At 45.0% G+C, this 22,779-nt stretch overlaps 2 protein-coding genes across 2 annotated transcripts in view; both read left to right on the top strand.

Moving 5' to 3' along the window:
- The window catches only part of LOC140726087 (up-regulator of cell proliferation-like), a 620,561-nt gene that overhangs the window by 50,066 nt on the left and 547,716 nt on the right, over positions 1 to 22,779 (top strand). The window lies entirely within an intron of this gene.
- LOC140726086 (interferon-induced very large GTPase 1-like) lies at positions 14,646 to 22,180 on the top strand. The gene has a single exon (XM_073042026.1). The coding sequence runs from the start codon at positions 14,765 to 14,767 to the stop codon at positions 20,927 to 20,929; it is 6,165 nt and encodes a 2,054-aa protein (XP_072898127.1). The 5' UTR covers positions 14,646 to 14,764; the 3' UTR covers positions 20,930 to 22,180.

Below are 22,779 nucleotides of genomic sequence, written 5' to 3' on the forward strand. Positions count from 1 at the left end.
ATCTAGGTGTCCTTGTTCATCAGTCACTGAAAGAAAGCATGCAGCTTCAGCAGACAGTGAAGAAAGCTAATGGCATGTTGGCCTTCATAACAAGGGGAGTTGAGTATAGGAGCAAAGAGGTCCTTCTGCATTTGTAAAGGGCCCTGGTGAGACCACACCTGGAGTATTGTGTTCAGTTTTTGTCTCCAAATTTGAGGAAGGACATTCTTGCTATTGAGGGAGTGCAGCGTCGGTTCACGAGGTTAATTCCCGGGATGGCGGGACTATCATATGTTGAAAGATTGGATCAACTGGGCTTGTATACACTGGAATTTAGAAGGATGAGAGGGGATCTGATTGAAACATATAAGATTATTAAGGGATTAGACACACTAGAGGCAGGAAAAATGTTCCCGATGTTGGGGGAGTCCAGAACTAGAGGCCACAGTTTAAGAATAAGGGGTAGGCCATTTAGAACAGAGTTGCGGAAAAACATTTTCACCCAGAGAGTGGTGGATATGTGGAATGCTCTGCCTCAGAAGGCAGTGGAGGCCAATTCTCTGGATGCTTTCAAGAAAGAGTTAGATGGAGCTCTTAAAGATAGTGGAATCAAGGGATATGGGGAGAAGGCAGGAATGGGGTACTGATTGTGGATGATCAGCCATGATCACAGTGAATGGCGGTGCTGGCTCGAAGGGTAGAATGGCCTACTCCTACACCTATTGTCTATTATTGTCTCCACTTTTCCCCCCTCTCTATCCCCTTTAAAGCACTGAAATCCAGGAATATTGAGAATCCATTCCTGCCCTGGTGCCAGCCAAGTATCTGTAATGGCCACTACATCATAATTCCAAGTATGTATCCAAGCTCTCAGTTCATCACCTTTGTTCCTGATGCTTCTTGCATTGAAGTACACACACTTTAGCCCTTCTACCTTACTACCTTTATACCCTTTATTCTGCTTCTCTTTCCTCAAAGCCTCTCTATATGTTAGATCTGGCTTTACTCCATGCACTATACTTGCAGCTCTCGCATGACCTTTATCCTCCTCCACCTCACTATCTGCTCTAACACTCTGGTTCCCCTCCCCCTGCAAATCTAGTTTAAACCCCCTACTTTAAACCCCTCTAGCAGCACTAGCAAACCTTCCCGCAAGGAAGTTAGTCCCCCTCCAGTTCAGGTGCATCCTGTCCTGCCAGAACAGGTCCCACCTCCCCTGGAACAAGGCCCAATTGTCAAGAAACATGAAGCCCAACTCCTTAGCCACTAGCTCAATCACGAGCTGCTCTAAAAGGCCATCTCATAGGCATGCTCGAAATTCCCCTCTTGGAATCCAGTACCAACCTGATTTTACCAGTCTACCTGCATATTGAAGTCCCCCATGACTATTGTAACATTGCCGTTTTGGCATGTATTTTTTTAACCTTCCTTTGTAATTTGTAGACCTCATCCTTACTACTGATTGGAGGTCTGTATACATTTCCCATCAGGGTCTTTCTACCCTTGCAGATCCTGGCTCTACTCACAATGATTCAAGTTTAAAAAGTGTTTAATTGGAGTGAGGGGAATAATGAGGCTATCAGGCAGGAACTTGGAAGCTTAAATTGGGAACAGATGTTCTCAGGGAAAGGTACGGAAGAAATGTCACAAATGTTCAGGGGATATTTGTGTGGAGTTCTGCACAGGTACATTCCAATGAGACAGGGAAGTTATGGCAGGGTTCAGGAACTGTGGTGTACAATGGCTGTAGTAAATCTAGACAAGGAAAAAAGAAAAGGTTACGAAAGGTTCAGAGAACTAGGTAATGTTAGACACCTAGAAGATTATAAGGCTAACAGGAAGGAGCTTAAGAAGAAGATTCGGAGAGCCAGAAGGGGCCATGAAAAGGCCTAGGCGGGTAGGATTAAGGAATCACCCAAGGCATTCTACAAGTATGTGAAGAGCAAGAGTGTAAGACATGAAAGAATAGGACCTATCAGGTGTGACGGTGGGAGAGTGTGTATGGAACTGGAGGAAATAGCAGGGGTACTTAATGAATACTATACTTCAATATTCACTATGGAAAAGGCTCTTGGTGATTGTAGTGATGACTTGCAGTGGACTGAAAAACTTGAGCATGTTGTTACGAACCCCGTAACTGGGTCACTTACCAGCAAAGATAGAGAGGTCCATTGAAGTCTGATGGTACTATTTTTAACAGTATTTATTAGTAAAAATACACAAAAATAATATCAATGCAAACATACAGATAATATACGTCGTCAATACTAAATCTAAAAGTGCGGGTATAATAATAATCAATAAGAAATAAGCTCTATCGTTGTCTAGGGGATAATGTATTGTCCGATGGAAATATAAAGTTCACTCAGTTCATGCAGGCTGCAGCCATTGGGGACCGCTGGGTTGCAATGGTTGGAGAGAGAGAGAGAGTGATTTGGGAGAAAAACTTGCCGGCTTTCCTTTTATGATTTCGATCCGTCGGAGTCTCGTTGGGGTGGCCGTTCACTTGTGGCCTCTCCTTTAGCTAAAGCCGTTCTTCCGTGGTGAGCCCGCCAATCCCAGGCAAAGGAAGGACACACATGAGCCCCCCACCGGCTGTCGCTATTAAACGCTGTCACGGGATTTCTAGCGTTTCTCCTGGTGCTTCTCAAGGGGTTGTTCCCCAGACCCTCTTTTATCCTTACTCACAGGGTCTCAGATGTCAATCAGATTGGGATGATGCAATCCCTCAACCAGCCCACTCTGGTCATCCCCTGAGGGGCTTCAATGAATAGTACAGTACTCAATACACAATTCCGTCTCCAAGAGACAATAGCCGTTATCAGGGGTTTTTGTTTCGCTGAGGCCAGGACACATTCCAAACCTTGTGGATTCTGCGTGTCTCTCTCTCATTTCCTGGGTCCCAGACCCGAATTAATAGCGATCTTGCGATTCTCAAGAAGGAGGGGGCTACTTTGTACCCTTCAGCCCCTCAGAGTTGTGGCACATTCGTAACACCCCCTTCCTTCAAATATTTTTACCACCGGTAAAAGTGAATTAATACAGAGACTTACAGGATTTTAGAATCTAACACAATACAAAAGAGTTTTTTTTTCACAGAAGAGTAATACAGTTATACATTCAATTCAGCATCTAAACAGTTAACGATTACATTCACTTCCTTTAATATCTTAACATCTTGTACCTTAATCAAGTCTTGTAGCATCAGACTCCAATTTAATAACCACCTATTTTTATTTTCCTTTTCTTCAGCAAACAAAAACTAAAGAGTTGTGATCTTAGCTTACGTGTATACTACAAAAGTTCATGCAAATACTAATCTTTATGTTACTTTCAAACTTAACAGTCAATCTTCCATGGGGGTTGTCTTTATTATTCACATGCTTTGTCGACATCCTTTAAAACTGGATCCTGTTATTTAAAGTGGCATCCCGTCAACCCTCGCCCCTTTTCCAGTTGACTCCCACGTGGTTAACTTGTATACCAGTGTGGAATAGGCTTTTGCATGCTCCTTTCATAGGAGTTATTTTATCAACAATGTGTTCCAAACTTAGACCATTTTCTGAACCCACACAATTCTTTAATTTTAAGCAAGTTGTTAGCATGAGTTTTCAGTTTCAACTCTGCAAGCGATCTCCCTTTGTCCAAACAACATTTCAAATTTGGCCTCTTCACACCACACTCTTGAATAACAATAGCGTGTGGGGCACCTTTACTTTCCAAATCAACCTGTAATTGATTCACAGGCACCGTGGTACCAAGCCATTGTCTCTGTAGCCTGGTTGCTGCTTCTGACATCAATGCAGACTTTAAATTTTCTTCATTCAATTTAGGAACTACACTTTTCTCTTTTCCTTCAATAATAATATTCACCTCACCACCTTTCATCTCCTCACTAACTTTTAACACACCTTCGAACACAAACAACTGGGAATTCTCACTTCCCACTATTACCAAGGTTAACCCTTTCTTCACTGAACCAAGTCCATCTGACCCACAAGGACTGCATTCCTTTTCAACTGAGTCAAATACCTCAGACTTTTCCTGAGTTTCAGTACCACGTGCATCAATATCTTGAACACACTCAAACGGGACATTGGCCTCTTCCAGGCTTTCAATACCCGTACCCTTTTCAAATTCTAAATTCCCCTGATCCTCCCAGTTACTCTCTGGGCAACTCCCTTCCTGAGTATACTCAACCCCGCGGTCTGAAACAACCTCATCTGCCAACCCAGCAGACTTCTTCAAGGTAATGGCATCCTTTTCATCTAGGACTGCCCACATTTCATTATCGGGAACACCTTTAGAATTTTCAACTTCTTCAAACAGTTCTGCCAAACCAGACAGATCATCCATGTCCAACCCTGGACCTTTTAACAGCCTTATCTGTTTCTCATCTTTACTTCGTGCCTCTATAAATTTCCTCCTGGCTAAAGGAAGGTCTACCTCCTCTCCCTTACTCTCTTTCACTTTCCTATTCTCCGTTTTTCCACCCTCTAACCCCTCTTGGTACAGGGTCAGTAAAAACGTCTCGGCCAAATCGACACTGGCCGGATTTAAACTGCTCTCGTTCTCAGCTGCCTTTCTCGACATGCTGCAAGAGGCCACACATGCGGGGTAGATCTTGGAATCTAGGGGCGGGACCTCAACACTTACAGGCTGGCTCGGCAGCTCCATGGCCGACCAAACGTCTCCACCAGCTAAATCGTTACCCAGCAGGACGTCTACGTCAGTTCTCAGGAATTCTGATCGCACCCCTATTTCAACTGGTCCAGATACCAGCTCACAATTTATAATAATCCTATGCAAGGGCAACGCTTCTGTCTCTTTTCCTATGCCTCTCAAAGCTACCTCTCCAGTCTCGGGACCAAAATCTAGTACCGTACTGCGAATCAATGACAGCTCAGCTCCCGTGTCTCTCCAGATCCACACTGGAACTGGTGTGTCTCCCTCTTTCACAGACACGGTTCCTTCTGAAATAAATTTCTCACACCCCTCTCGTATTCTATCTACCTGGGGCTTTCTCGTTGATTTACTGATCACCACAATACATCCTGTAGGGACTGCTGCTTTCCATTTTCCTGTCTCCTTCCTCGGAGCAAGGCACTTAGATGCAATATGACCCACCTTTCCACAATTAAAACAGGTCAAGCCAGGACCTCTCCTGCCATCTTGCCTTTCCTCCTCCTTAATTTTACCACTAGCTCCCGGCAGGATCTCTGCCTCAGCCGGTGGGCTTTCTCTACCGTTCCCACGGTCTCTCTGGTAACTTTTATTTGAGGAAAACTTTGTCTTGTGGGTTAGAGCATATTCATCTGCGAACCTAGCAAATTCGGAGATGGACTTATTCGGCTTCTCATTCAAATACATCCGGATATCATCCGAAACACAACCTTTAAATTCCTCAATCAGAATTAACTCCCTTAAACGCCGAAAATCCTCTTCCACTATTTCTGCTGCACACCAGCGATCCAAGAGCACACCCTTCTCATAGGCAAACTCGGTATACGTCTGATTCCACCCTTTCTTTAAATTTCGGAACTTTTGTCTATACGCTTCAGGTACCAATTCGTAGGTCCGAAGAATGGCCTCCTTTACTTTCTCATAATTCTCCGCCTCTTCCTCCTCCATGGACAACGCCGTATATGCCCGTTGTGCCTTCCCTTTTAACACACTTTGTAACAACGTCACCCACTGCTCTTTGGGCCACTTCTGACTCACTGCCACCTTTTCAAAAAGCAAGAAATAACTATCAACATCCGTCTCCTCGAACAGAGGTACTAACCTAAACTCCCTACTAACATTAAACTGCTCCTCTCGGTCTGACCCCTGAACTCGTTGCTCTTGCCTTAACTTCTCCATATCCAAGTCATGTTGCCTCTGTTTCTCCTTCTTCTCATACTCTCTCTCCTTCTCGGCTCTCTCCTTCTCCTTTTCGGCCCTTTCTTTTTCCTTTTCAGCTGCTTCCAGCTGCTTTAACTTAATTTCATGTTCCAACCTTAATTTCTCCAACTCTAACTGAGCCGTCCCACTAGCTGGTACTTTTTTCAGGGATATTTTCCAAAACCTCAGCTGAAAACACATTCATCACAATATAATACTGAGTTATGGCCCTCCACACCTCCCGCTTTTTCATTGACAACCTCACCTCTGCGAGGTTTAGTCCTTTCGCAATATTTATCAATTCCGACTTTGTGGCCGCCTCTAGCGCCTCCAGAGTCGGGTTTTCTCTAAATTCATCCACGTCCATCTTTTCTGGTTTCCCGTCTGGCTACCCGTGCAACCAGATCCAAGTTTGGACTTACAAGCCCGATTCACTGGCCCCCCAATTTGGTATCAAATCTCGAGACGAGGCCCCCACTTTGTTACGAACCCTGTAACTGGGTCACTTACCAGCAAAGATAGAGAGGTCCGTTGAAGTCTGATGGTACTATTTTTAACAGTATTTATTAGTAAAAATACACAAAAATAATATCAATGCAAACATACAGATAATATACGTTGTCAATACTAAATCTAAAAGTGCGGGTATAATAATAATCAATAAGAAATAGCTCCATCATTGTCTAGGGGATAATGTATTGTCCGATGGAAATATAAAAGTCACTCAGTTCATGCAGGCTGCAGCCTTGGGGACCGCTGGGTTTTCAATGGTTGGAGAGAGAGAGAGATTTTTGGGACAAAAACTTTCCGGCTTTTCCTTTTATGATTTCGATCCGTCGGGAGTCCCGTTGGTGTGGCCGTTCACTCGTTGCCTCTCCTTTAGCTAAAGCCATTCTTCCGTGGTGAGGCCGCCAATTCCAGGCAAGGGAAGGACACACACGAGCCCCCCACCGGCTGTCGCTATTAAACGCTGTCACGGAATTTCTAGCGTTTCTCCTGGTGCGTCTCAAGGGGTTGTTCCCCAGACCCTCTTTTATCCTTACTCACAGGGTCTCAGATGTCAATCAGGTTGGGATGATGCAATCCCTCAACCAGCCCACTTTGGTCATCCCCTGAGGGCTTCAATGAATAGTACAGGACTCAATACACAATTCCGTCTCCAAGAGACAATAGCCGTTATCAGGGGTTTTTGTTTCGCTGAGGCCAGGCCACATTCCAAACCTTGAGGATTCTCTCTCATTTCCTGAGTCCCCGACCCGAATTTATAGCGATCTTGCGATTCTCAAAAAGGAGGGGGCGACTTTGTACCCTTCGGCCCCTCAGAGTTGTGGCACATTCGTAACAATGTAGATATTAAGAAAAAGGATGTGCTGGAGCTTTTGGAAAGCATCAAGTTGGATAAGTCACCGGGACCGGATGAGATATACCCCAGGCTACTGTGGGAGGCGAGGGAGATTGCTGAGCCTCTGGCGATGATCTTTGCATCACCAATGGGCATGGGAGAGGTTCCGGAGAACTGGAGGGTTGTGGATGTTGTTCCCTTATTCAAGAAAGGGAGTAGAGATAGCCCAAGAAATTATAGGCCAGTGAGTCTTACTTCAGTGGTTGGTAAATTGATGGAGAAGATCCTGAGAGGCAGGATTTATGAACATTTGGAGAGGTATAAATGATTTGGAGTAGTCAGCATGGCTTTGTCAAGGGCAGGTCGTGCCTTACAAGCCTGATTGAATTTTTTGAGGATATAACAAAACACATTGAAGGAAGAGCAGTACATGTAGTGTTTATGGATTTCAGCAAAGCATTTGATAAGGTACCCCATGCAAGGCTTATTGAGAAAGTAAAATCCAAGGGGACATTATTTTGTGGATCCAGAACTGCCTTGCCCACAGAAGGCAAAGTGTGGTTGTAGACGGGTCATATTCTGCATGGAGGTCGGTGCCTCAGGGATCTGTTCTAGTACCCTTACTCTTTGTGATTTTTATAAATAACCTGGATGAGGAAGCGGAGGTATGGGTTAGTAAGATTGCTGATGACACAAAGGTTGGAGGCGTTGTGGAGGATAGTGTGGAGGGCTGTCAGAGGTTACAGCAGGACATTGATAGGATGCAAAATTGGGCTGAGAAATGGCAGATGGAGTTCAACCCAGATAAGTGTGAAGTGGTTCATTTTGGCAGGTCAAATATGATGGCAGAATATAGTATTAATGGTAAGACTCTTGGCAGTGTGGAGGATCAGAGGGATCTTGAGGTCCGAGTCCATAGGACGCTCAAAGCAGCTGCGCAGGTTGACTCTGTGGTTAAGAAGGCGTATGGTGTATTGGCCTTCATCAATCATGGAATTGAATTTAGGAGCTGAGAGGTAATGTTGCAGCTTTATAGGACCCTGGTCAGACCCCACTTGAAGTACTGTGCTTAGTTCTGATCGCCTCACTACAGGAAGGATGTGGAAGCCATAGAAAGGGTGCAGAGGAGATTAACAAGAATGTTGCCTGGATTGGGGAACATGCCTTATGAAAACAGGTTGATTGAACTCGGCCTATTCTCCTTGGAGCGATGGAGATGAGAGGTGAGCTGATGGAGGTGTATAAGATGAGAGGCATTGATCGTGTGGATAGTCAGAGGCTTTTTCCCAGGGCTGAAATGGTTGCCACAAGAGGACACAGGTTTAAGGTGCTGGGGAGTAGGTACAGAGGAGATGTCAGGGGTAAGTTTTTTACTCAGAGTGGTGAGTGTGTGGAATGGACTGCTGGCAACGGTGGTGGAGGCAGATACGATAGGGTCTTTTAAGAGACTTTTGGATAGGTAGATGGAACTTAGAAAAATAGAGGGTTATGGGTAACGTTAGTAATTTCTAAGGTAGGGGCATGTTCAGCACAACTTTGTGGGCTGTAGAGCCTGTATTGTGCTGTAGGTTTTCTATGTTTCTGAAACATTCTGGCCCTGTGTCACTTCTTTCTAATGATTTAATTTCATTTTTTACTAATAGAGCAACACCACACCCCTCCTTCTGGCCTTCCAGTCTGTCCTTTCAATAAAAATGTGTATCTTTGGATTAGTCTCCCATGTATAATCATCTTTCAGCCGTGATTCAGTGATGCCAACATTATACCTATCAATCTACGACTGTGCTGCAAGTTCATATACTATACAAGTACAGTATATGCCTTATTCCATATACTGCACCTGTTCAAATATAAAACTTACAGTCCTGTATTCACCCTTTTCAATTTTGTCTGCCTTTTACATTGCAACTCAGCATGTTGACTACAATTTTGCCCTGTCAACAGCTTCTCCTCACTACACAGTGCCTCTGTTTGTAAACCAACCACCTCATCTTCAGCATTACCATCCGACTTTCTGACAATACTTCCTACGATCATTAATAAATGAACATGTCCAAAAGGCATGACTAGGTATTCATAATGCCCAGTGGGGTATTAAATGTCATCTTCCATTCATCACACTGACGCATCCAAATTGAATTAAATCCAAGATCCAATTTAGTGAAAAATTTGACCCTTGCAGTAAATCAAAGGCTGAGTTCATTGATGGTAAGCAGTAATGATTTTTATTGGTAATCTTGTTAAGATTCCAATAATCAATATATGGTCACAAACAAGAGAAAATCTGCAGGTGCTGGAAATCCGAGCAACACACTCAAAATGCTGGAGGAACTCAGCTGGCCAGGCAGCATCTATGGAAAATGTACGAGCGACATTCTGGGCCGAGACCCTTCAACAGGACTGGAGATAAAAAGCTGAGGAGTAGATTTAAAATGTGGGGGAGGGAGAGAGAAACATGAGGTGATAGGTGAAACCTGGAGGGGGAGGGACAGAGTAAAGAGCTGGGAAGTTGATCGGTGAAAGAGACAGAATGTGATGAAAGAAAGAAAAAGGGAGAAGGAGCACCAGAGGGAGGTGATGGGTGGGCAAGGAGATCAGGTGCGAGAGGGAAAGGGGAAGGGGTGGCTGGGGGCATTACCGGGGGTTTGAGAAATCGATGTTCATGCCATAAGTAGTCCAATTGCAGCCTGACCAGTGTCTTATAAAGGCTCAGCATTCTCTCCTTGCTTTTATATTCTATTCCTCTTGAAAAAAAATTGCATTTGTCTTTTTTACCACAGACTCAACCTCTAAATTAGCCTTCTGGGAGTCTTGCACAAGGACTCTTAAAACCCTCTGCAGCTTTGATGTTTGAACCTTCTCCCCATTTGGATAATAGTCAACACTATTGTTCCTTTTACCAAAATGCATGATCATACATTTCCCAACACTATATTCCATCTGCCACTTTTTTGCCCATTCTTCCAATTTGTCTGTCCTGCTGCAATCGCATTGTTTCCTCAGCACTACCTACCTACACTCCACCTATCTTCATATCATCCGCAAATTTTGCCACAAAGCCCTCAATGCCATTATCTAAATCATTGACAAACAATGTGAAAAGTAGTTGTTCCAATTCTGACCTCTGAAGGACGTCGGCAGACAACCAGAAAAGATTATTTGCATTCACTGCCTCCTGCTTGTCAATCATTCCTCTATCCATGCCAGTGTCTTTCCTGTAACACCATAGGATTTTATCTTGTTAAGCATCTTCATGTGTGGCACTTTATCAAATGCCTTCTGAAAATCCAAGTAAATAAATTCCATTGCCTCTCCCTTGTCTGCCCTACTTGTTACTTCCTCAAAGGACTCTAACAGATTTGTCAGGTAAGATTTCCCTTTACAGAAACCATGCTGACTTTGACTTATTTTATCATTAGTCTCCAAGCAGTCTGAAACCTTATCCATATTAACAGACTCCAACACTTTCCCAACCACTGAGGTTAGACTAACTGGCCTATAATTTCCTCTCTTTTGTCTTCATCCCTTCTTAAAGACTGGATTGACATTTGCAATCTTCCAGTCCTCCGGGACCATGCCAGAATCAAGTGATTCTTGAAAGATCATGACCAATGCATCCGTTATCTCTTCAGCAAACTCTCTCAGGATTCTGGGATGTCGTCCATCTGATCCAGGTGACTTATCCACATTAAGACCTTTCAGCTTGCCTCACACTTTTTCCTTTGTAATACCAACTGCACTCACTCCTTCTCCCTGACCCTCATCGACCTCTGCCACACTGCTCATGTCTTTCCTTTTATTCCTTATATAACTGAAAAATCTTTTGATATCCTGCTTTATATTATTAGCTAGTCTGCCCTCATTTCATCTTTTCCCTTCTTATAGCTTTTCAAATTGAATTTTGTTGGATTTTAAAAGCTTCCCAATCATCCAAGTTCTCACTCACTTTTACAACATTATATGCCCTTTCCTTGGCTTTTATGTGATCCTTAGCTTCCTTTGTCAGCCTCGGTTCCCTACCCCTGCCATTAGAGAGCTTCTTCATCTGTGGGACATGTCTATCCGAGCCTTGTGAACTATTCCCAGAAACTTCAGCCATCTCTGTCCCGCCGTCATCCCTGCCAGTGTCCTCCTCCAATGCACCTGGACAAGCTCCTCTCTCATGCCTCTGTAATTCCCTTTATTCTATTGTGATACTGATTGATGTGATTATGCAAATTGCATTAAAAATTGCATAAATTGCAGTCTGAATTCAATCATATCATGATCTCTGCCTCCCAAGGGTTCCTTTACACTGATCATCTGGATAGCCAGAGGCTTTCTCCCAGGGCTGAAACGGCTAACACGAGGGGGCATAGTTTTAAGATGCTTGGAAACAGGTAACGAGGGGATGTCAGGGTAGGTTTTTCACACAGAGAGTGGGGGGTGCGTGGAATGCACTGTCAACGGTGGAGGTGGAAGCGGAAACAGTAAGGTCATTTAAGAGCCTCATAGATAGGTAGATAGAGCTTGAAAAAATAGAGGGCTATGCGGTAGGGAAATTCTAGGTAGTTTCTAGAGTAGGTTACATAGTCAGCACAGCATTGTGGGCCGAAGGGCCTGTAATGTGCTGTAAATTTCTATGTTCTATGTTTTATTAAGCTCCCTCATCAGATCTGGGTTATTACACAACACCCAATCCAGGATAACCTTTCCCCAAGTAGGCTCAAGCACAAACTGTTCTAAAATAAACATCTCATAGGCATTCAACAAATTCCCTCTCTCAAGATCAAACACCAACCTGATTTTCTCAATCCCCTTGCATATTGAAGTTCCCTATCACAATTGTGTCATTATTCTTATTACATGCTTTTTCTAGCTCCCTTTGCAATATCAACCAACATCTTGGGTACTGTTTGGAGGCCTTTGTATGATTCCCATAATGATTTTACCCTCGCAGTTTTTTCACTCCACCACAAAGATTCAACATTCTCGGACCCTATGTCACCTCTATCTAAAGGTGTAATTCCATCTCTTACCAACAGAGCCACACCACTGCCTATGCCTTCCTGCCTGTCCATTCGATACAAAGTACATTGTATATTACTTGATGTTAAACTCCCAACTATGGCCTTCTTTCAGCCACGACTCAGTGATGCCCACAATGTCACACCAACCAATCTGTAATTGTGCCATGAGCTCATCAACCTTATTCCAAAAGCTACACACATTTAAATCCAGCACCTTTAGTCCTGTATTCTTTGCCCTTTTAAATTTTGACCCTGTGGTACAATTTAGTTCTTTGCTCTGTCTGTATTTTTACCCAGACATTGGCCTGTCCTTCCTTACATTCATGTTACACCCATCATCTACTTGTAAACCTGCTGGCTCATTCTCAGCTCTATCATACTGGTTCCCAACCTGTGTTCTAGGTTCTATGTTCTATTTGTGTAGAGACTTGGACATTTCCCTCATCATGGTCATGAACAGCCCACCCCTTACAGTCGGCCTGAGCCCTGATCCTAGACTCATTAGCCAGTGGGAACATCCTCCCTGTATCCAGCAATGTTAAACTCTGTCCTCAGGTCAGTGAGATCACAACTCATTCTTCTAACCCCCAGTGAACAGAGGGCTGGTCAACTCAACTTCTCCTGACGTGACAGACTCACCAACACATGGAGCTGAAACACTGACCCTGTTTCTCTCTCCACAGATGCTGCCTGATCTGCTGAGTATTTCAACGATTCTGTCAAGTCAACCCAGGGAAAGAAATCTGCAGAATCTTCATTAGACTCCCTCGAGAGAAAGTGTATCGTTCATTTACTAAGGACAACAAGTTTGCACCCAGTCCTCCTGGTGTGGGTCACCAAGGCCAGGTATAATTCTGTGATTAATTCCAGGTTGCCATGGTGATCACCTACTGACTGTACTCAGTACACACCGTGCCAGGACAACGAGACCTGACAGAGGATCACCAGCCAGAGGCACGGAACCATTCAGCCCTGAGATCCTGGGACAGGAACTGTGTGTTCCAACAGGACATCAGGCACAGCAAATATCCTGGACTGGAATAGAGTCAAAACAATAAATCATTGGAGACAAGCTTTACCGTTGTGGGAATTTAAGAAACAGAACAGTACACCTATTCCCAAAATACCACGACCAGCACGCCGCGCCCTGAACCAGCCACACCCCTGAGAGAACAGGGATTCCAGGAGAACACGGAGCGCATCAGAGACAATGACGAGCATTTTACCTTCTGGAAATAATGGGCCTGAAAATCTCAGCCTCCCACAAATTGTAAAGGATTTGGGATTACAGGATCATTATCCTCACAAACTGTCTCTTCAGGTTGTTCGGGAGGTATCCCATGATAAACCGGAAGACAGCAAACCAACTCGAGCAGAAGATCTTCCCTGGCAATTTCTCCAAAGGATCCTCGCAGCCAATTCACTGGCAAAGAATCCTGACTGGCCACCTGATCTGTCCTCGGACAGTGAGGATGAAGATGATGAAAACTTCAATGATTTCTTTGAAGTTAGGGGACAAGGGGAAGGTGGGATGAATCCTCTGGATATCGTTGCTGCCATTTTCCTCTGTGCTGACCACTCTCTCCAGCAGGAACTGATGCTGAAGATGTCTCTGTGCCAGTTTGCATTACCCTTTCTGATGCCAGACACACACAGTCACCCCATGGACAAGCTGAGGGGATCCACAGAAGGGTCTGGTGCCACCCTTCTCCTCTGGGCCATGAGGCCCATTGTTAAAACATGGTGCCCACATTCTCCTACAGACAGCAGCCCCGTTGTGGAGGTGCCCATCGTGACAGCAGCCATGCCAACGGTGTCCTTCCTCAGACTGGGAAGGTGCACAGTGTCCAAATCCCGAATCCTCAATCTCACCCTGAGTCAGGCACAGCTGCAGCAGAACATCTTCCTGCACTCCAAGATGGAATGTGGGAATGTGCCCCGCAGGATATCCGATGGAATGGCTGAGATCAGCTGGTATCTCCCTTCTGGGAAGAGTAACACAGATATTTTCCCAGAGGCTGCTGCATTCATTAACCTCCGAGGCGATGCTGAAACTTTCCAGGGAAACGCTCGGTTTCTGGCAAAAGTATCTGCTGCTCTCTTTATTTTCATTGATGTTATCGGTGAGAAGGAACGAGAATTTCTCACCTCTCTCACACAGTCACCAGCAAAACTCTTTCTCATAGTCAACACCCACATCAATCAGCAACACATAACCCCTGAGCAGGTGAAGAATTTGTTCAAAGATCTAAAGTTAAAACGTCGACAATGCATTGTGCGGACAAATGTAAATGCAGACAAACTTGCGGCAAAGCTCCGATCTCAGATCAAACAAGTAATTCTAATGAGGGACAGGGACCAGACCTTCCTGAGCCTGGAGAAAATGGCTGACATGGCGATGGAAAGTGGGATTGAGGTCGATGAACGTCAACCTGAAATACAACAAGTCAAGGAACATACATCAGAAGTGCCGAGAAAAACAGAAGCCAAGGAATTCTGGGTACCAGAGGAACGATCTCATCAGAGTTCATTCAACATCTCAGAGGGATCAATGGGTGTCTCGGAAAGAATAAACAATGGTTTACTAGATGGAAATAACCATTCTCTAAATGATACACTTTGTCAAATTGTCAAGGATTTGGGATTACAGGCTCATTATCCTCTTAAGACTGAGCGCGGAGTATCCCAGGATAAACTGGACAGCAAACCAAATCAACCAGTAGATCTCACTTGGAGATTTCTCCAAAAGATCCGCTCAGCTGATTCACTGGCAAGGATTCCAGAATGGTGTCTTCAGTTCCGGGAATGTGAGGACATTGATGATGAAAAATTCAGCCGATTGTTTCAGGCAAAAGGACCAGGGATTTCTGGGATGAGTCCTCTGGATATCATTGCTGCCATTTTCCTCTGTGCTGACCACTCTCTCCAGCAGGAACTGATGCTGAAGATGTCTCTGTGCCAGTTTGCATTACCCTTTCTGATGCCAGACACACACAGTCACCCCATGGACAAGGTGAGGGGACCCACAGAAGGGCCTGGTGCCACCCTTCTCCTCTGGGCCATGAGGCCCATTGTTAAAACATGGTGCCCACATTCTCCTACAGACAGCAGCCCCATTGTGGAGGTGCCCATCGTGACAGCAGCCATGCCAACGGTGTCCTTCCTCAGACTGGGAAGGTGCACAGTGTCCAAATCCCGAATCCTCAATCTCACCCTGAGTCAGGCACAGCTGCAGCAGAACATCTTCCTGCACTCCGAGATGGAATGTGGGAATGTGCCCCGCAGGATATCCGATGGAATGGCTGAGATCAGCTGGTATCTCCCTTCTGGGAAGAGTAACACGGATATTTTCCCAGAGGCTGCTGCATTCATTAACCTCCGAGGCGATGCTGAAACTTTCCAGGGAAACGCTCGGTTTCTGGCAAAAGTATCTGCTGCTCTCTTTATTTTCATTGATGTTATCGGTGAGAAGGAACGAGAATTCCTCACCTCTCTCACACAGTCACCAGCAAAACTCTTTCTCATAGTCAACACCCACATCAATCAGCAACACATAACCCGTGAGCAGGTGGAGAAACTGTTCAAAGATCTAAAGTTAAAACGTGAACAATGCATCGTTCTGACAAAAATAAATGAGGATAAACTTGTGGAAAAGCTCCGCTCTCAGATCAAACAAGTAATTCTAATGAGGGACAGGGGCCAGACCTTGCTGAGCCTGGAGAAAATGGCTGACATTGCGATGGAAAGTGGGATTGAGGTCGATGAACGTCAACCTGAAATACAACGAGCCAAGGAACGTACGTCAAAAGTGCAGAGAAAAACAGACACTGAGGAACGATCTCATCAGAATTCATTCAACATCTCAGAGAGATCAATGGGTGTCTCGGAAAGAATAAACAATGATTTCCCAGATGGAAGTAACAATTCTCTACATGATACACTTTGTCAAATTGTAAAGGATTTGGGATTACAGGATCATTATCCTCACAAATTGCCTCTAAAGACTGTACAGGAGGTGTCCCAGGATAAACTGGATGACAGCAAACCAACTCGAGCAGAAGATCTTCCCTGGCGATTTCTCCAAAGGATCCTCTCAGCCAATTCATTGGCGAGGAATCCTGACTGGCCACCTGTTCAGTTCCAGCAATGTGAGGACATTGATGATGAAGCTTTCGGCCGATTGTTTCAGGTAAAAGAACCAAGGGTTTCTGGGATGAATCCTCTGGATATCATTGCTGCCATTTTCCTCTGTGCTGACCACGCTCTCCGGCAGGAACTAATGCTGAAGATGTCTCTGTGCCAGTTTGCATTACCCTTTCTGATGCCAGACACACACAGTCACCCCATGGACAAGGTGAGGGGACCCACAGAAGGGTCTGGTGCCACCCTTCTCCTCTGGGCCATGAGGCCCATTGTTAAAACATGGTGCCCACATTCTCCTACAGACAGCAGCCCCGTTGTGGAGGTGCCCATCGTGACAGCAGCCATGCCAACGGTGTCCTTCCTCAGACTGGGAAGGTGCACAGTGTCCAAATCCCGAATCCTCAATCTCACCCTGAGTCAGGCACAGCTGCAGCAGAACATCTTCCTGCACTCCGAGATGAAATGTGGGAATGTGCCCCGCAGGATATCCGATGGGATGGCTGAGATCAGCTGGTATCTCCCTTCTGGGAAGAGTAACACGGATATTTTCCCAGAGGCTGCTGCATTCATTAACCTCCGAGGCGATGCTGAAACTTTCCAGGGAAACACTCGGTTTCTGGCAAAAGTATCTGCTGCTCTCTTTATTTTCATTGATGTTATTGGTGAGAAGGAACGAGAATTCCTCACCTCTCTCACACAGTCACCAGCAAAACTCTTTCTCATATTCAACACCCACATCAATCAGCAACACATAACCCCTGAGCAGGTGGAGAAACTGTTCAAAGATCTAAAGTTAGAACCTCAACAATGCATTTTTTGGGCAAATGTAAATGAGGCTGACCTTGTAGACATAGTTTGTTCTCATATCAAACAAGTAATTCTAATGAGGGACAGGGACCAGACCTTGCTGAGCCTGGAGAAAATGGCTGACATTGCGATGGAAAGTGGGATTGAGGTTGATGAACGTCAACCTGAAATACAACGAGCCAAGGAACTGTCCAAAATACAGGACAGACTTGTCTCAGGAGACATTACTGGGTATAAAAGGAGAGTCTTGCCCTTTCATGGAGAGCCCTGGCAACGGTTGTCTAAAGTTGAAAAAGAGAAATCTCGGATGAAACTCCGTGGGGACAGAACCACAGAAGTGTATAACCGCGAACTGGACCGGGAGAAGAACAGAATCCGGGAAGCTCAGCTCAGACAGAGTCTGTCGAAAGAGATGCGGCTGTTCATTGAATACCTCACCCGTCATGGTGGGGTTGACAGAGCCATTTCCCTACAGTGGCTGAAGCTGGAACTGGACAGTAAATCACGGGAAGTTATGGTAGGATTGCGTAGAATTTATAAAGAACTGTGCAAAGACTCAAAGCAGAATGTGAAGGAACTGAAGGAGTTGGATCAGAAGATGTCTGATAGTTCCCTGGGACTCGAGCATTTCATGAGGGAACTAGGCCAGGTTTATGAACTTTCAGTGACTCGACACAATGTCACCCGAAGGACACAGATCCACCCAGAGGTGTCACAGTTCCCAGGTGTTGCTGCTGAACTGTTGCTGGAAGGGTTCCCACTGGAACTCATCGATGGAGACGTTTCCAACGTTCCCATTCCATGGATCGCTGCCGTACTCACAGAAGTGGCCAACAAAGTGGGAAGAGCTTGCCGAGTGTTTGTGCTGACGGTGATTGGAGTTCAGAGCACGGGCAAGTCCACACTCCTCAACACAATGTTCTGTTTGCGGTTTGCTGTGAGCAGCGGCCGATGTACTCGAGGGGCCTACATGCAGTTGATCAAAGTCACAGGGAGCCTGGCCGAGGAGCTGGGCTGTGAGTTCATCCTGGTCATTGACACAGAGGGGCTGAAAGCTGCAGAACTCGAAACACTGACAGACAGCTACGAGCACGACAATGAGCTGGCAACGTTCGTGGTTGGATTAAGCAACTTAACGTTGGTAAACATCGGTATGGAAAATCAGTCAGAGATGAAAGATATTTTACAGATTGTTGTTCATTCCTTAATCCGCATGAGGGAGACAGGAAAAGGGCCAAAGTGCATATTTGTCTACCAGAACGTCGGTGATGTGAGTGCGCACGATCAGAATCTGAGAGGCCGTCAGAAACTCCTGGAACAGCTGGATAAGATGACAGAGGCTGCAGCAAAGCTGGAGAAGGTAGACCGAGTAACGTTCCGTGATGTGATGGACTATGATGCTGACAAGGACAACTGGTACATCCCTGGTCTGTGGCATGGTACACCCCCAATGGCTGCAGTCAACACCGGCTACAGTGAACGCATCTCCCAACTGAAGAAGAACCTAATTCAGTGTCTAATCCAACAGAGCCGATGCCAAGGAGCTTTCACTATCCCGGACTTTATCAAATGGATGGCTGGGCTTTGGGAGCAGGTGAAACACGAAAATTTCATTTTCAGCTTCCAGAACAGTCTGGTCGCAGAGGCTTACAACCACCTCTCCGTGAAGTACAAGGACTGGGAGTGGGAACTCCGCAAATTCACTCACTCCTGGGGAAATGAGGCTGAAAACAGAATCGGCAATGCCAAAGGAGATCTCACCGAACTGCTCCGTAATCTGGAGAGGGAGATGAGGACAGAGATGAACAAAAGGGAGGGTGACACTCTGGATAAACTACAAGCTCTGTATGAAAGTGGGGCTGATAACGTGTGTCTGATGGAGAGATACAGAGAGGAATTTAAGCTCAGCATCTCCAGTTTATGCAGCCAACTTCAGCACAATTCAATGCAGAGATGTAGAGATGCCGTGAATAGACGGGTGGGACTGCAGGGAGTGGATGATATTTGGAATAACTTTCACAAGAAGATTGGAGAACAGGTGAAGGTGCTTTTACGGAAGTGTAAAGCAGCAAATCAGGTGTTGGGTAAACAGGAATTGCAAAATGAATTTGAAGGGATGTGGAAAGGTACACTCTCTAAACTGGAGTATCAGCCCTGCAGAGTAAGAGACATTGAACAGGACATTGAAAATCTTCTCATAAAGGAAACAAAAACCCAAGGGGGAGTGATTAATGAAAGTCTAAAGCATAAAAAGCTCTCTGATCTAGGGACCCAGTTATTTAAGATCGAAGAGCAACACATCAGCAGGATATGGACAAGAAAAGTCAGAACAACATTGATTTCTTCGTCCAAACAATCAGATCTCAATCAAGCAGCAATGATTACAAGGCCCATCAAGGATGAATGCAGACATTGGATCACTGACATCACAAACCAGGATATTGATTATGACAGTAAATATTGCATTGAACTTTTGAAGATGATAGAGGAAAAAGTTGACAATATTTCACATCAACACTTTTCAATGTCTGAGGTTTTCAACGCCGAGTTTAAACTTCACCTGTGTGGTTACGCTGTACCAAGATTCCAGGAGATGCACAGGAGGTTCATCCAGAAACACGACCCACTGAAAAGACTAGAAAACATGAAAAGTCAATACTTAGATCTCTTTATGGATAATTACACAGAGCAGGATGAGAACCTGAGACAAGCAGATCGATTTGCTCAATCTTGTTTCTTGCCAGCTCTCCGAGAAGCCACCCTCAAGACTCTCAGCGTGAACATCGTGGATGATATGAAAAAACATGACCCTGAGCGACAGTACACTCTCCGCAACAACTTCACTGTGGCCCTCCTGGTCCACCTGAAACAAACAGATCGATTTGATGAATATCTCCGATACATCAGAGACATTGAGAATTTCGCCAAAGACTGGCTCCATCAGCAAGTTATTAAACACTGCAAGACAGAACGCAATGGAGAGAGCACATTTACCCGTCTGGCTAAAGAAATCCTCACAGAGATCACTGGGCAAGCTAAGGTCATTGTTCAGGATGCAGTGAAGCAGAACTTTGCTGGAAATGCTCGGAGCTTCCTAAACACGTTTGTTGAAAAGTTAAACACAAGAATCTCGATGCCCACAGATGAGATGAAACTCATTCTGTTTCGGAGTGGCAGTGATGGCAAGAAATGTGCAGAAGCCATTCTGCCATGTATTGAAGAGGTGGAGCAGGATCTCCTCCGTGAGGTAAAAGGCTGGGATGTCAAAGCAAAGATTGAAGAATTATCCATTAAACCCAGGGAGGAGTTGTTCAAGGGGTTATTCAGTTGTACAAAGAAATGTCCTTTCTGTGGGGTTTTCTGTGACTCAGAGACCCTGGTACACTCACAACACTCCTGTAAACAGCACAGACCTCAAGGGCTCAACAGTTATCGATGGTTAGACAGTGAACATCTTGTAACGGATATCTGCACAGCTTCAGTCGCAAGTGATACAAGATTCCGAAATAAAGACACAAATTGGGAATGGCATCCCTACAAGGATTATCAAACAGTCAATGATTACTACAAATCCTGGATTATCCAAAGGGAAATTTCCGCACAGGCAGCATCCTATTGGAAGAAGGTTTTCTACACTTTCAATGTGAAGTTTGCTGAAAAATACGCAGCAAAGCCTGCAGAGATCGATGGAAGCTGGAACATTGACTGGGAGGTGGTGAGGGAAGAAATGAACAAGACATATAATACAACCATTCAGTCTTGGTAATGTCCCTTTAAATGTGTTACTCAGTGAGAGACGGACAAAGGGAAATTATCTGTCTTGGAAGGACTGGGCAGAGTAAATCGCGGTGTGTTCAAATTCAAATCCAATCACAAATCATCAAAATAATTAGCAGAGCATAGGGAATGTTTCATTCCTATGTTCATGGTCAATAAAGTCCTCACCTACTCTCCCTTTCCCCATAACTCAGGTCCTCAAGTCCTGGCAACATCCTTGTAAATTGTCTCTGCTCTCTTTCAAGCTTATTAATATCCTTCCTGTGGGGAGATGACCAGAACTGCACACAATACTCCAAATTAGGCCTCTCCAAAGTGTTGTCCAACTTGCAAATCCTAACTCCCTGTACTCAGTAACCTGGTTTATGAAGGGCAATGCACCAAACACTCTCTTTATGACCCTATCTACCTGTGATGCCACTTTCAATGATGGCTCTCTATTTCCATGTCCCTTTGTTCTACATCAACACTATTTCCCACCATTATCCCAATATCCCTGATCCCTCTCATTCCCAGAAATCTGTTGATCTTGTGTTGAGCCCAGCCAATCCCTGAGCCTCTCTCTACAGCTCCAGGGTGGAGAATCCCAATGATTCATCATCTGGAGTGAAGATGTCTATCCTCACTTCAGTCCCAGATGCCTCCCCCTCATTCTGCCCTCTCACTCTGGACCCCTCCATCACAGAGACCATCCTCCTTGTCTCTACCCTGTGAAGCCTCTCAGGACTTTACATCCACCAGGTCCTGCCTCATTCTCCAAACTGCCAGGAGTCGGTGGCCAGCCGACTCAGTCTCTCCTCACGTGTCAGAGCTGCCGTCCCAGGAACCGGTCAGGTGAAGCTCTGATGCTCTCCCCCTGTGCCGGGAACATCTTTTACAGACAAGGACACTAACCCTTTCCCCAGAACCCTGGGTGCAGTCACACCGAGACTCTCTGTAGTCATCATTCCTCAAATCCCCTTGCGTTAAAGGCCAACGTTTCCATCTTACCTGCCTGCTGTCTGTGCATGTTGTCTGCCAGTGACCGGTGTACAAGGTCACCAGGTCCCTGTGAACATCAACATTTCCCAGTCCCTCACTGTTTAAACAATGGTCAGTGTTTCTGTATCTCTTCCCATTTTCTCCATCTGCCCTGCTGTTACCCTCTCACTTATTGTCTTTATCCCCTTGCAGCCTCTTTGCCCCTCATCTCTACTCACTTTCCCATTTCAGTAAACTTGGAAATGTTACTTTTGGTCTCCTCAGGGAAATAACAGAGAAGCAGTTTCAGCGACAGGTTACTATCGATGCAATGCTCCTCAGACAGGATGAAGTGGTCAATACTCCCCAATGCCATTAGGCTTTACAATTCAACCGCCAGGACTTAAGAACTTTTTAAAAGCTATTATTAATGCTTTTTGAGATAGTGATTTAGATGCATATCATATTTTTTACTGAGTTAAGTATTGTATGTAATTAGTTTTGCTACAACAAGTGTATGGGACATTGGAAAAAAAGTTGAATTTCCCCATGGGGATGAATAAAGTATCTATCTATCTATCTATCTATCTATCTATCTATCTATCTATCTATCTATCTATCTATCTATCTATCTATCTAACTGACTGTGAATAACTGGGGCCCAAGCACTGATCCCTGTCTGAAACACCCCATGGATCACAGACCAGTCATGTGAGAAGGACCCATTCCTTCCTACCATTTCCTTTCTCTACATTAACCAATGTTCAGTCCATGCTGGAAATCTCTCCCAGTTCCAAGTGCTCTCGACTTCTCTCCCAACTCCATGTGCTTTAAACTTGTTCACCAACCTCCAGTGAGAGACCTCATCAATAACCTTCT

Source organism: Hemitrygon akajei, chromosome 4 (genome assembly GCF_048418815.1).
Source record: "Hemitrygon akajei chromosome 4, sHemAka1.3, whole genome shotgun sequence".
NCBI classification, from domain to species: Eukaryota; Metazoa; Chordata; class Chondrichthyes; order Myliobatiformes; family Dasyatidae; genus Hemitrygon; species Hemitrygon akajei.

What these genes read in the sequence shown, in the direction of transcription:
- LOC140726086 (XM_073042026.1), top strand. Translation starts at nt 14,765, where the DNA reads ATGGGTGTCTCGGAAAGAATAAACAATGGTTTACTAGATGGAAATAAC.